This window comes from Panthera tigris, chromosome C1 (genome assembly GCF_018350195.1).
Source record: "Panthera tigris isolate Pti1 chromosome C1, P.tigris_Pti1_mat1.1, whole genome shotgun sequence".
NCBI classification, from domain to species: domain Eukaryota; kingdom Metazoa; phylum Chordata; class Mammalia; order Carnivora; family Felidae; genus Panthera; species Panthera tigris.
This window is the reverse complement of record NC_056667.1, coordinates 185,122,886-185,138,513: the sequence shown is the minus strand read 5'-3', so window position 1 is coordinate 185,138,513 and position 15,628 is coordinate 185,122,886. Positions and strand designations below refer to the sequence as shown.

The 15,628-nt window shown below is 40.5% G+C and overlaps 1 protein-coding gene across 1 annotated transcript in view; it reads right to left on the bottom strand.

The window, feature by feature from the left end:
- The window catches only part of LOC102967431 (aldehyde oxidase 2), a 92,388-nt gene that overhangs the window by 32,002 nt on the left and 44,758 nt on the right, over window positions 1-15,628 (bottom strand). Inside the window, exons 20-27 of the mRNA XM_015541013.2 lie at window positions 14,330-14,426; window positions 13,733-13,857; window positions 12,698-12,831; window positions 10,368-10,455; window positions 7,399-7,485; window positions 7,019-7,210; window positions 4,191-4,418; window positions 23-118 (exon numbers count right to left, since the gene is read on the bottom strand). Coding sequence (XP_015396499.2) covers window positions 23-118; window positions 4,191-4,418; window positions 7,019-7,210; window positions 7,399-7,485; window positions 10,368-10,455; window positions 12,698-12,831; window positions 13,733-13,857; window positions 14,330-14,426 — 1,047 coding nt within the window. The remainder of the gene's footprint in view (window positions 1-22; window positions 119-4,190; window positions 4,419-7,018; window positions 7,211-7,398; window positions 7,486-10,367; window positions 10,456-12,697; window positions 12,832-13,732; window positions 13,858-14,329; window positions 14,427-15,628) is intronic.

Sequence of the window (15,628 nt, the reverse complement as noted above, 5' to 3'; positions counted from 1 at the left end):
GACTTAATTTTATTGATCTTACCTGCAGCATTTTGGTGTGAATACCTTGTCCCAGTTCATTGCCTCCATGTGTGACCAATACAGACCCATCTGTGTAGATATGAACAAGTGCAGCTGCCTAGTAAAACAACCCAGAAGGCACAGCTCAGTGCAAGTTTAGTGAGGTTCAATTTAAAAAATGAGTGGTGAAATATCAGTCTCACAGAGTGAGGAGGGTCATAGAGGCAGGCTTTCCTGGTGGGATTCTGAAGCTTAGTTCTGTTTTGTGCAAAAGTCACCTGTAAAGAATGTTCCTATTTAGGAAACTTGTTTTAATAGAAGCCCCTTTGGATACCCAGGAGTTATGAGTATAGGTTCCAACTATTTGAAAGTCACTTCCCTGATTAAAATCTCTGGCTGACCACTCAGCTAACTAATTAAACATTTGTTAGGTGCCTGACACATGTTATGTGCCAACCTGTGCTCAGCTCTGGATGTACACAGATGGAAAAGATGTGGTTCTTCCTCAACAGTGTAGTAGCTCACACTGTAATGGGGGGACAGGTTGGAAAGCAGGTCATTATAATGCAGAATGATTTGTGAGATAATGGGCATGGCATAAGGGGCTCTGGGGACCTGGGAGGACAGATCCAACTGCTTTTGAAAAGCTTGGGGAAGGATTTCCCCAAAGAGACAACTGAATGGAATCATGAAGGGAAGAAAGTTTCATCACTGGGCAAGTTGGGCAAAAATTCCCCATTGTCTGTAAGGGAAAGCCTACCTCTTTATTACAATATGAGGCCTTTTAGGATTTGGTCTCTTGTACTTTCCCAATTCCATTGTCGTCTTTTCCTGCTTTGGCTTACCGCTGCTCCTTCCTGACCTGTGCTCATGCTTATGCGGTTCTCACTTCCTGGCCCACTCCCCAGCCTTCAGATCCACACCTATAGTCTCGGTTCTGTTAAAGTTTCCCCCACATGCTTCTCATTCCCATCTTGGAAGGATCAGTTACCTGCTTCTCTGCACTTCCTCTTATGGGGTGAACTGGGTTGATTAATGTCTCCTGCAAATTCCTGTCCACCTGGAACTTCAGAATGTAACCTTATTTGAAAATATAGTTTTGCAGATATAATCAGTTAAGATGAGGTTATAGTGGATTAGCGTGGGCTCTAAATTCAATGACTAGTGTCCTTATATAAGGCTGTGTGAAGACACACAGCAAAGAAGACCTCATGAAGATGGAGACAGAGATTAGAGTGATGTGGCCACAAGCCGAGAAACACCAGGAGCCACCAGAAGCTGGAGGAGGCAAAGAAGAGTTTTCCTCTGGAGATTTCTGAAGGAGCATTGCCCTCCTGACACCTTGATTTTGAACTCCAAGCCTCCAGAACTGTGAGAGCATAAAATTGTTGTTGTAAGCCACACAGTTTGTGGTACTTTCTTAAGGCAGCCATAGGAAATGAATACAGGGGGGTGACAAGCTCTTCTGTGCGAGTCTCATGGTGGAAGGGCACCTGGTCTCATTCAAGTGTGTGTCCCATAGAGAACTCAGAGCAAGTCTGAATCACAGAGGCACTAAATAAATGTTTGTTGAATTGGACAAATGGAAATGTTTCATTTCAGGAGGAGGAGGAGGAAAAGGGGGAGGAATTAGGACTTTGTTCTGTCTGGAGATGCCTGGAGGCCCAGAATAGCTTGGAGGAGCTTTGGAGCACCCAGGCTTATAGATGCTAATAATAGTATTTATCACCGTGGGCCTTTTGACTCCCTCTTGATAATGCTCCCAATGCCTAGTTTGGAGAGTAGGTGTTCCAACTTTGTGAGTCATCAGCTGCCCTGAAATAATACATTTCAACACCTAGCCTGGTGATTCTTGGGTGCATCAATTTCGAACTCTGAAGAAACTGGAGACCTTTCAAACAGAGCTTTAAAATCATTGCTTGGTTTAAGGATTTGTTGTGTGTCAAGATGAGAAGTTGGCTCCCATGACTGATGGTGGAGAGTAGACTGTGGTATAGATGAGGGGCAGCCATAGAGGTGTGGGGAGGTGTTTTATAATAAAAAATAAACATGTGGTCTTTGTCTCTGGTTTTTGGCACAGAGGTCCTAAAACCCTGGGAATTTATTATTTTTTGTTTGCTGTTAGGATGATTCTCTGGGGAAACCTAGACAGCTTGTGGGGGGGGGGCGGTGAGAATTGTTGCCAGAAAAACGAAACATGTGGTTAGAGGGTTCCAGCCTTCAGCCCCACCCCTACCTTCAGGGAGGGGGGAGAGACTAGAGATTGAGTTCAATCACAGTGGCCAATGATTTAATCAATTATGCCTGTGTAATGAAATCTTCATAAAATTCACAAACAATGGGGTTTGGGGAGCTTCTGGGTTGGTGAACACATCCACAAACTGGAGTGAGAGGGCATAAAAGCCCCACACCTCTTCTCCCACACCTTGCTTTATGCATCTCTTCCATGTGGCTGTTCTTGGATGGTATCTTTTGTAACAAATTGGTAATAATTGTAAGTAAAATGCTTTCCTGAGTTTTGTAGTTGTTCTAGCAAATTATCACACCTATGGGAGGTGGGGAGTGGAAAGCCCCTGATTTTGTAGTTGCCTGGGCAGAAGTGTGAGTAGCTTGGGCACCCTACTTTCACTGGTGTCTTAAGTGGAGGCAGTCTTATGGGACTTAGCCCTTGATCTGTGGGGTCTGTGCTAACTCTGGGTAGTTAGTGTAAGAATCGAATTGAATTGTTGCATGCTCGATTGGTGCTGGAGAATTGATGCAGAAAAAACACAACATTTGGTGTCAGAGAAAAAAATCACACAGGCAGATATCTAGAATCTCTTACGCTCCAGCTGTTAAGTCAGTACCAGCTCGTAAGTGTGACAGTTAACCTTCCTGCACCTCTGTAGAGAATGGGCATGCTGGACCTGAACAGGACTGTGACTCAGGAGGCCAGGGAGTCTCATCCTACCTGCTGGAGGAGCCCCAGTCCTGAGAGGTGTGCCTGAGATCTCCTGAGGGAGAGGCATGGGCTGCCTAGAATAACTACACAGTGTTTCAGGAACCCTGCCAAGTGCTTTATATTTATTAGCTTTTTGAATCCTTATCAATCCTAAGAGAAAGGATTATTATTCTCATTATATAGTTAAGGAAGCTGAGGCTCAAAGAGGTTAAATAATTTGCTTGATATCACTCAGCTAGTAAGTGGCAGGGCAAGGATTTCTCAGGTCCACCTGACTCCAGTTAATTAGGGTTTGGGGGCAACTTCTTTATTCCCTAAGAAGGATTTCCTTGGACAGGGCAGCTTTTGTGGTGTGTGCATGTGTGTGTGTCTATTGGCTGCTAGTAGTTGGATGTAAATGGAAATATGCTTTCAATGGTATACACACAAGGGAGATCTAGTGCATTTTTAGATTTAGATTTAGATCTAATGCATATAAGATCTCTTCAGTTGCAGAGTCTCTGCTTCTGGTGGAAAATAATGGGAGGCAACATTTCCCAGTTTTCTAGACAGTTTCCCATATTTGACCCATTGGGATTGCTGGGAAGACTTGTCTGTACCAGTCTTGTGTTATTTAATGGTCTCATCTATTTGCCACCTTTCCTCCTCACCTTCTGGAGAGGGCCTCTGAATGACCTGCCTCTTCCTTTTGCAAACCTACCTGGAAGGATTTTTGGACCACACTTCCCTATTTCCCCATCAGAAATGACACATATTCCTGGGAGAAGTGGCTCAAAACAGCCAGCTGGTCAGGGCAACATGCAGTGACTTCTCTGCCTAGACTTGGGGGCATTGAGGAGAACTGAGATATCTGGGGGCACAGACCAGGAGAGGCCTCCTTCCTGCCTAAGCCATAACCCTGGGCTCAGAGCGCTCAACACAATGGGCCTTGTGGGCTCTTGTTCCCTTTAGAATAGGGATGATTCAGGGTTGGGTGAGGTGATGGTCATGGTCTTGGCAGTTATGCTGGGGCAGTTCTCAGGCTTGCTGATGCCATTTTCTGCCACTGAGACATTTTTCTACTGCACTGTGTTGAATGTGCTTGCAGAGAGGGGGCTGCTCAGGAGAGTTCTGTACATTTCTCCCAGGTGCTGAGGGAGGGAGGGGCTCAGTGCCTGGGACATATGACACTCTCCCCAAATCAGCAAGAGCTGATTGGGGTAGCAGTGCATCTGACATGAGGGTTATTTTCCACATATAAAAGCTTTACCTGATGATAGCTTGTTGCAGCAAAGCCGACTGAAAACTTCATGGGGATAATTGCAATGCCTTTCTTCTTCCAATAATTCTTCTTGTTAAACTCTTCCACTTGCATTCTTCTGCTATGAAAGGAAGACTTGTCCAGACACTCATTCCAACATCTTATCAGGGTCTCAGGGCTGAATGCTTGTTTGTAGATGGTTTTATCAACTGTTTTGTACATGTTTTTCTCCCTAATCTGAAATGGGTGAGAAGCTGAGTCAATAGTTATGGTAAGATAGAAACTGACTGCAAAATAGATACTTGAAAAGCTTCCCCATTAAAAAGAACAAACTTTGGTGGGGGGAAGACAGGGTGTATCTTCTTTCTTTGAACAGCATGTGGTTTTGCAAAACTAATGGGGGCTATTTATCATCTCTTCTTCAATGTACCAGTCAGGGCTTCTCCCTACCTGAGGTTAGGGGTAGTAATTGGCCCCTGAAGGGCAGTAGGAAGGAGGGGCTGAAAAAAAGCAGATATTCCTTTTTTTCCTACAATGTTCAGAGGATGAAGAAGAGTTGGTAGATTGTATATAAAAGCAAGGATTTATTGTCATAACTGAAGATTTGTTCTGAAAGAGAGGAATTGCATTGTAGCTAATAACAAATAGCAGGTCTTTTCTAAGCCTTCTGATTGACTTTGGAAGGTGTGGTCAAATCTTTTTAAAAATGTATTTGAATATGGGTGTGTTCTATGTCCTAGAAGCCTGCAAGACTTGACAAGGAAGGAAGCCTACTGAGATGTGCTCCGGAAATTTTCATTATCCGCATTTCACTCTAGTAACAATAAAAGAATTATTATTATCAACGGTAACATTAGAATAATACTATCCAGTTTATGAAAACAAATACTATCCAGTTTATGAAAACAAAGTGCTAACTCATTTGATTCTTGCAGAAATCTATGTAGTGAGTCATATTGTCCTCATTGTATAGATAAGGAAACTGAACCACAAAGAGGTTGCCTTTCCTTGTTCAAGTTGTTGCATTTGCCTGGATTACCTTCCCATTATCTGTGCCTATTATTCTTTAAGGCCTATCTGAAATGTCATCTTCTCTGGAAAGTTCTTCCTGACTCTCCTCCCCTCAAGCCAAAGTGATGTCTTCCTCCTTTGTACCCATAGAACACTTTATGTGACTTCTCTGAGGATAACTATTGTCTTCCTTGTACAATATGTAGGTGTTCTCTTGTGTGTAGAAGTACCCTGATAATCACAAACCCAGTCGTCCTCTCTGTTGAACTTAGTGGCAAAGGGGTTCAAAGGGCATTATATAGAGAGTGCTTTCTGGAGCAGATGGACTATATTGGGGAAATGAAAAAGAAGCATAAAATGTAGGCTGGGGTCTACTTGAAATGTGTGAGGGGCAAAAAAGTGTTATTAATAATTATCTCAATAGCCAGTGGCTGCCTCTCTCTGGTTTAGCATCCTGTATATACTGTGCACCTTCTAGGATACTGTACAAAATAATATTTTTAGAGGACATTCTTTTGGCAGTGTATCTCTTAAAAGTTTTCAATAAATTTATCCTAAAGATATATACAATGGAGCAAAAATACATCTATATTTTGGTACATGTGTACCAAGATGTTTCTTGCAACATCATTTCAATAGCCAAAAATGGGTGACAACATAAATGTATATCAATAGTGGGGTGCCTAAATAAATCACGGTAAGTCCATGTTACATAATACTATTCAGTTATGAAAAAGAATGAAGTGGATCATTCTGCTGACACAGGAAGATGGTCATGGCCTACTGTCAAGCAGAAAAAGTAAGGTGCAGAATAATATGTTTATCATAGTCTCATTTTGGTAGATAACTGTCTATGTACATATATATTATATATAAATACTTATGTTTGTTTATGTATGTGTGTATGAATACAGAGGGCTGGAAAAATAAACATAGAACCATTAACAATGGTTGTCCTTGACTAATAGGGATGATGGAATGAAGAAGGGGACATTCACTTTTTACTTTACTTATTTACTTTATTCTTTTTTAAAAGTTTTTTTCTTTAGTTTTTAAATTTTATTTACTTATTTTGAGAGAGAGAGAACATAAGCAGGGGAGGGGCAGGGAGAGAGGGAGAGGGAGAGACAGAATCCCAAGCAGGCTTGGCACCATCAGCACAGAGCCTAATGTAGGACTAGAATTCACGAACCATGAGATCATGACCTGAGCCGAGATCAAGAGTCAGATGCTCAACAACTGTGCCACCCAGGTGCCCCATTTAAAAAAAAAATCTTTTTAATGTTTATTTATTTTTGAGAGAGAGAGAGAGAGACAGAGCACGAGTGGTGGATGGGTCAGAGAGAGAGGGAGACACAGAATCCGAAGCAGGCTCCAGGCTCTGAGCTGTCAGCACAGAGCCCGACGCGGGGCTTGGACCCACAAACCACGAGATCATGACCTGTGCTTAAGTCAGATGTTTAACGACCGAGCCACCCAGGCACCCCTAGGTGCCCCCACTTTTTGGACCCCGGGTTGGGCTCATGCTGACAGTGCAGAGTCTGCTTGGGATTCTCTCTCTCCCTCTCCCTCAAAATAAATAAAATAAACTTTAAAAACAAAAAGTAATTATTTTTGTACAAATTAGAAAAAAGAAAGAACCAGAAAGCTTTTTGCATAAGGAGGTAGGAAGATAGTGGAGTCATTTCCTTCAGGTAGCACTTAATTTATATTGAATTCTGAACCAGGACTAATTTGAGTGGTTCTTCTATGGTTTTTCTTTCTATGGTTCCCTACCTCGTCTGATTCTTCACTAACCTTGATTACGACCTTGATTACAACCTTACCTCTTCTGGCAGAAGGCCACATTTGGCTGCCACAGCTGTGATGCAAGATTCTGTTATCAGGGTTCCTTGTGGGAAGCCAAATCCGCGAAAGGCCGTATTGGATGGTAAATTTGTCATGCATGCCCGGCCCCGGAATCTAAGGTTGCGGATTTTATATGCATTTTCCAGCTTTAATATAAGAAATTCTGTTACCTAAAGTAAAAGGAGATATTAATATATATCAGGCATTGCTTTTTTTTTTTTTTTTTGTAAAAGTCAAGTACAGTCTAACTGCTTGTGGAACTTGATAAGTACTTAAGAAACATGCTCCATAAAGACTCACCTAGAAATTCTGCATTCTATTCATGATTAGGGATGGTGCTAGTTTCTGATGCACATACCTGCTCAGAGTCATCCAGTGTGCATCCTCCATTAATGAAACACTCAATGTCTAGAGCTTTGATTCGCCCGTTGTTCATGAATCCCACCTGTCACCAGATGATGGACATTTTATGATCTGTTTAAAATTAACATGCCAAGTTCAAGTCACAGCCCAGCTCCACTACTGGGTGGGATTGAAGACAGACTCTGCTCCTGTTTGCTTGGTGGTGTGCCACACCTGGCTATCCCCTTGATTTTCAGTGCTTGGCTGATAAAGACCTCCTCTGATCTGGATTTTGCTGAGCCTTTCCTTTCAACATGTGATTTCCCGGCTTTGCAGTCAGTGTGGAATTCCAAAGTCCTTGCTTGCCTCCTGGTATATAATTGCTACCCTCTTCTTCCTTGTTTCTGGCAGATTCTCCTTCACTTTTTACTAGTTTTCCTTCGAATTTAGTCTGCGGTTTCTCCCCCTTGTGGAAAAGTCTCTGTAATTCCAGAGTGTGTGGGAATGAATCACAGTGCATCTCAGAAGCAGATGCTGGGGAATGGATAGGAGAATGACTGCTCCCATTTTAGGGAGCTGAGGAAGTGCTTTGTGATTGGTTAAGGATGTAACAAATGTGAACTAGTTATGCTGTTCTTTTTGGGACTCACAGAAGCACTCTGTATTTTTCTGAAGTTGTCATTCTCTTCCCACCCACCTAGACCAGTTGGTCTGCACAGCACAGACTGAAAAGACTGTTGTAGTTCTACCAGAAAAGGATTGGCCCTGGTCCCTTTGCCTTTCTGAAAATGGGCACAGCTTTTTGGTTACTATCACCTATGGAAATACTGGATAACAAACCTGAGCACATGCAGGAAAATCCACAAATTCAGAATTCATGGTAATTTTGACAAATGCTAGGCTGAAGTTTACCTTTTACTTTTCATGAAGAAACAATTGCTAAGCAGAATAGCTCTTAGACTATTAAACTGTTTAAAATTTTTAAGAATTTTGGAAGAACTTATTCACACACAAACATCTATTATGCTAATTTATAAATAGCTCTGAAAAACTGAGCAAAACTGTGTTAGCTAGGTTTGAATGAGGATCTCTATCTATCCATCCATCCATCCATCCATCCTTCCATCCATCTACATACACACACATCACACACACATATATTACTACATTGAAAGTAAAATTATATTTGTCTAAAAATAAAATAAAACTTGGATTTTCCAAAGTATATTTTCCTCATTTTAGTCATGTTTTATATTACCATAATTACCAAAATATTCAACATCTAGAACCTTCTAAATAAGTACTAGTACTAAAACAGTCTCACAACTGTAACATAAATAAAGCCTGATTTATAATGGGCCAAAACCAAAGAACTCAACAACCACCATAACAACACAAACTGCCTCAGTCCCAGAATGTGGCTCTACATTGTTCTTGGTACTAGAAGATAACAACAGTTGTGAATATTCATTTCTTTGCATTTGAAGGCAAATAAAAATTTTAATGGCCAACTGTGTTCCTTTTCTCTCTAATTATAAAAATTACTAATGCCAATGGAAGAAATTAAATGGTGCTGTGGTATGGATTTGTAATCCAGGAAATATAATAATTTAGTAATCTAAGGCAATGACAACCTCAGGTAGAAAATCTAGCTATACATACACTATAAATGATTCCCAGATAGAACACATTTGAATAGAAACATTACATTAGAACTATCCTAAAAACTCAGTCACAGATTTGGAAAGTACTATTGTTGTCAACTAGATGTTAACAGAATTTTTTTTATTATTTTATTATTTTTATTTCTTGAGAGAGAGAGAGAGCAAGAAAGGGGCAGAGGGACAGAGAGAGAGAATCTTAAGCAGGCTCCATGCTCAGTGTGGAGCCCTACATGGGGCTTGATCTAGCAACCCTGGGATCATGACCTGAGCCAAAATCAAGAGTCCAATGCTCAACCACCTGAGCCACCCAGGCACCTCAAATGTCAGCAGTGTTTTTAATGGTATTTATGCCATAGTTGTATAAAATGCAATGAGCGTGGTTTGAAACAATTTAAAATTATTTCATTGTTAATGGATACTTTTTTTCCCATTTGCAAGGAACTTTTGTAACACTTTCATAACAATTTGGCCGAAACACTTGTAAAAATGATTATGTAGTTAAAATGGTAAAATTGTTTCCAAACATTTCAAATGCAAAATATTTTAATAGTCAAGAAGTTTTGGTATAACAAATGTTTGTAGCTTCTTTCATTTTTTGTCTTTGGGGAACCACTAACAAAAATCTTATTCCTTCATTAATGTTTTTATCATTTGAAATTGTATTTTTATCATCCAGTCTATACTAGATGTATTAAAAGTTCCTCATAAAATTTGTGAGAATTCAAATGTTTGAGAGAGAGTGAGAGAGAGCGTGTGAGCAGGAGAGGGGTAGAGAGAGAGGGAGAAAGGGAGAGAGAGAATCCCAAGTAGCAGAGCCTGATGTGGGACTCTATCTCACAAACCATGAGATCATGACCTGAGTCAAAACCTAGAGTCAGGTGCTTAACCTACTGAGCCACCCAGGTGTCCCACTCATTTAATATTTTATTTTATTTATTTTTATTATTTTTTTCATTTAATATTTTAGATAAGATTATTGTTTGTTTTTAGAATTTAGCAAAATCAAAATAATAGAAAATGATAAAAACCACCAAAATAAAATGAGGTATTTTTAAAATATTTTTCTTCTTATTATTTTATTTATAATTTACATAAAAGTTAGTTAACATATATTATAATAATGATTTCAGGAATAGAATTTAGTGATTCATCACTTACATATAACAATCAGTGTTCATCCCAACAAGTGTCCTCCTTAATGTCCCTTGTCCATTTAGCCCATCCCCTTACCCAAAACCCCTCCAGCAACCCTCAGTTTGTTCTCTGTATTTAAGAGTCTCTTAAAATGAGGTATTTTAATAGTTTCAAGTTTAATACTCACTTTATATTTTCCAAATAATGGGTGTCTTCCCCCAGTTATTAACATATCATCTTCACGATCAAGAACAAGACGAATGGGACGACCAGTTCTAAAGAAAACAAATCTTAGATTCTCTACCCATTCCACTCACCCATTCATCCATTCCCCTATTCATCCATCTACCCATCTAGCACCCACCCACCTATTTATTCAACCCCTCACTTAATTATCTACCCAACCATCCATCTATCTACCTTTCTGCCCATCCACCCTGCATGCATTCTCCCACCCATTTATCCAGCCATTCATTTAACCATCCATCCATCCCATATATATTCCCTGAGTGCATACAATAAGCTAGGCACTGGTCTGAATTAATATATGACTAAACTACTACTGTTTCTGTAGCCTATAACTCAATAGTTGGAGATCTAGCTAAAGTGATTAATGTCACATGCCAGTTAACTTGTGTTCTTAAGGCTTCAGATTTCATGCTCACTCAGATCCAGCCACTTTGCATATCCCCACCATGAGTTACAAAGTTGAAAGAATGTGAATAGATAAATGCATACTTAACACAACTGTAAAAACAAGGCCAAGTACTTGTCTTTAGGATGCTGGGTTAGCATTTTCATTTTCACCCAGGAATGCTTTTATGCTGGACAAGTTGGGCCCTTGGGTAGCTAGGAGCTTCAGCCTTTCTGTATCTCCAGGGCAGTAGTTCCCATACTTTGGAGTGTAGAAGAATAGTCTGGCATGCTGACAAAAATGCAGATTCCTGAGCCTTAGCACTAGGACTCTCATTCAGTACATGTAGGGAGGGGCCCCAGAATTGGCATTTTTCTCAGTGATTCTTATGAGGTACTTTCAGGTACATGTTGAAAACTACAATTCTGGCACAAGGTTTCCTGGGTTTTTTTGTTTGTTTGTTTGTTTGTTTTTTTTAATGGTGACGAATACCTGGAGCATCAGTTAAATGTAAAGTTTCTGTGTCTACTCTCTGGTGCTTCTGATTCAGTGGGTCTGGGGTGGGGAGGCAGGAATTTCTACAAGCATAGGAGGCATTTATTATTATTATTATTATTATTATTATTATTATTATTATTTGAGAGAGAGAGAGAGAGAGAGAGAGAGAGGCAGAGAGAGAGGGGGACAGAGGATCCAAAGTAAGCTCTGTTCTGACAGCAGCAAGCTGCAGGCTGGACTTGAACTCACAAACCATGAGATCACGAGCCCAGGACGTTCAACTGACTGAGCCACTCAGGCATCCCTAGGAGACTCTTATTATCACCAGTCTGGGAACACTACTCTGGGGACTACTTAATGCATGCCAGATGTGTGCTAAGGTGGGGTTGTAGCTTAAGGCACTGGTTGCCACATTTGGCTGCACAGTGGAACTAGTGGGTTAGTTTTAAACTATACTGATGCCCGAATTGGATGGGACAGCCTAGGCACTGGGACTTAAATGCTCACCAGATGATTCTTCTGTGCAGTAATGCTTGAGAAGTCTTAAAGGCACAAAGCCTGTTGGGAGTATGATGAACCGATTAACCCTTCTGGGTACTTGGTGGGTGTGAATAGAGACGTTCATTATGGAAAGAAGTGGAGATGGGATTCAGATCTTGTGATTTCCTGTCTCTCATTGCAGAATGAGACACACATCTGAGTGCTTTAGGACCTAGCTTTGAACTACACAGAATTTGTCAAAGGAAGCAGGACCTTTGAACTTTGCAGGCTGATTGGGGCTCTGACAATACTTTGTAACTACCAAGAAACAGCCATAGAAAATGAACAAGAAACAGAAAAGCCAGCAACTTGAACAACGTGAACAGCAAAGGAGCAAGCCTTCTGGTTGAGTTAGCCTGGGAACTCTCTTTGAGGATATCATCTATCATTAAGCAAACGCTGACTAGCCAGCACTTCAGGTGCAGAGAGGCAGAGGGTGGGAGCCTTTCTTTCCTCATGCCACCCTGACTGCAGCTAGAGTAGGAAGGGAAAGTGGGGGAGGAGCCTCCCCCTTGGCATTCCACTTAGGCAGGAGACTTGCCCCACCCCTAAATAGGTCACCTTTCCTGAAGCTCAGGGACAGGGCAGCCTCAGCCTTGGAGGTGTTTAACTAATAATATCACTTTTCTTTTTTATAGCCTGTTTCAAGTCCTAGGTGCATTTGACTTTTCCAATCAATCTAGGAAGGTGAGATTATATCTATAATTATAAAGAAAAAGAGACAGGAGCCTGAGTTGCCCAATGACACTCAGGTAGTTATGACAGCAGTCAAGTCACTCTCAGTCCACAGATTTGCCCTTAGCTCTGTACGTTTTACACCCTCTTGTATCCCCAAGTGCACTTACTTGATAGCACCCACAGCAGCAATAGCCCCAAATACAGCTGGTCTTCCTACTTTTCCGCCAAAACCTCCACCCACCCGCTTGACATGACAGGTGATCCTGTTGATGGGGATATTTAAAGTAGAGGACACTGTTTTCTGTGAAAGATAATGAAAAAGTTTTACAAGAAATGACAAAGAAGCCTTTTGTTGCCTGAAACATCACAGCAATATTCATCCACACCTACTGTCAGAACACAAAAACAAAAACAAAACCCAAACTAAGATAATGTAAATCTGTGTTGCAGAGAGCTCTGTTGAGTTCATAAACATCATCAATCTTACAGGACAGCCTTTCTAGCAGAAAAATAGTATTTTCCAGAAAGGAAACTGTCAGAGTCCTAGATTCCTGTCAGAGCTGGAATCCTAGCCAAATGCCTAGACATATGTTCCAACAAAGTGAAAATCAGCAAACTCCTGACAAGTTAGTAAAGAAGATGTTTGCAGCTAAAACCTAGAGCACTTTGAGACTCGGATAATGAAAATGTACTGTAAAGTGATGTGTTTACTCCAAAGGCTATCTGTAATGATTATTTAGAGAAAAAGCAAGTGCAGATATAATTTAGTGTTATCCAATCACAGAGCTCATTTAAGCATGCTGCAAATGAATGTATTCTTTAAATCTGAAGTGACTGTGGTTGTTCTTTTTCTTTTTTAAGTTTAATTTTATTAATTTTATTTAATTTTCATTCCAATATAGTTAACACAGTGTTACGTTAGTTTCGGGCGTAGAATATAGTGTTTCAACAATTCTATACATTACTCAGTGGTCACCAGGATAAGTGTGCTCTGAATCCCCTTCACCTCAGCTGTTCTTATACTTACTTGACAAGACCAGAAAAAAAATAAAGAATTCTGGTATCTTAGCTGTTCCACTGATGTCCAATATTTGGACATCAAGTTTCTACAGGAAAAATGGCTACCAACTGTGAGCCTATGGGGATAGAGGGCCATGACGAAATTAGGAAGTTGGGAAGGTAAGGGCGATCCTGGACCTCACCTGCACGTGGGCTGGATCCTGTGTTGATACATAAATGTCCAGTTCTTTGTCCTCTGCCTTTGGAATAACAATCACTCTTTGTGTTTCCATGTAGAAATGTTCCTGGCCTCCAACATGGACCTCTCCTGTTAAGTGCAAGCAAAGGGAAATTCCTGAGAGTGTGTGTTGATTGGAAACTACCATGTTGAGGAATTCCAAAGCAAGTAAGATGTGGACTGACCAGTCTGGATTTGTCCTGAACAAGGAATTGATGGATCAGGCATTTGTTCTGTGGCAACTAAAGGCAATCTGTTTCAGATACCATAGTTTTGTATAACAAGTTGGAAGGGTCTGGCTCCATTCCTCTGTCCTTAACTAATCAAAGTGCTAAGGATTTTTCTTCTATTTATTCTGTTGCTCCCTGCCCCCCACCTCTAAAGGCAACACACATAATACCCCCACACCCACACTCACAATTTGAGAGGAGGAGATATAAGAGAAATTTGGCAAAGTGCTGAGTCTTTAGAGGATGCCCTTTCTTAGGAAATCACATGCTCTCAGTGTCTGCTTTGGAACAGAATCATGCAAAGATTCTATTAAATATCCTGAATTGCTTACCTTCAACAATTTGATCGACTTTTTCAAATGCCTCCTCAATGTTTCCTTGTTCAAGTTTTTTTTCAGGGCATAGGAATGAGTTGTGCTTTATGGCATCCTAAATGATAGGAATAACCCAATTAAAGTTTTTTTTCTTCCACTGACATTTTGTTTCTTAGTCAAAGGCCAGTAAACTCCCCAAAATAGCCATCTACTGGGACACATGAAGGGAGTCATCAAGCAAGGGAGTACTGGAGTAGTGGGCTCATGGCAGAGACAAGATGGGTGTCTGAAGGATGTCTTCTAAAGTGCAGGGAAAACCAACAAGGAGTAGAGAAATGTTAAGAATTGAGATCTGGGGATGCTATGATGGCCCATGATGATAAATACTCATTTCTCATTTTCAGTGTGGATTTCCAGGGAACAGGTGATTATTAGTATTATCCCCATTTTACAGATGAAGAAACCATGGTTTAAAGAGGTTAATGAATTTACCTAAGTGATGCAGCCAGGATTCAAACCTAGCAGTTTGGTTCTAGAAACTGTACTTTTAGCCACTACCCTTACTGCCTCTCATACCTACAGTCATTTAAATAAATGAATGAATGGATGGGTAAACAAATATTGGTATGCATAACTATTTTGTTATATACTCTATTCACAAAAGAAATTTTTAGCTGACTCTGGACAGTCCTATTCTGAGAGAACTGCAGATCTCTAACCATTCTGAATCCCAGGATATTTCCTGGTTTTTCTTCTGGGTACTATTTCCCCCTTGAGGAAATGGGATTAGGATTGAAATATCAAAAACTGATGTTAGGATCCTAGTACAACCCCAGGAGGGATACTGAGCCAAGAAAAATGGTCTGGACTTCTTGCAAACTTGGCAAAATGGGAATTTGGAACAGAATTGATTTGGTTTAGAAAGATCAAGAAACATGACCTTTTTAACACTTTGACTATTGAGCAAGTTGTGCCTTTTAGGTACATTTAAAAAATGTCAAATGGTTCACTGGGGCCTTTGAAAAAAATTTATTTTCTATTACAAGTGCACAAATAAGAAAGCTTTTTGCAACTCAGTTACTCTGAACTTGCCTTTCATTGAGTTAGAACCTGAAAATCCCACTCCACATCTGAATTTTCTATTCTAACTTCATTCTTTCTGCTTTGGTAATAGCATTTGCATTCCTTCAGCTAGACCCAAAAGTAAGAGTTGAAATTTCTGTGGAATTCCATCATGAAAGTCCCACTGTTTTGGAGGCCCACCTTGAAAACATGATTGTTCTCAATATCCATTCTCATCATCTTCCCCAATTTTTA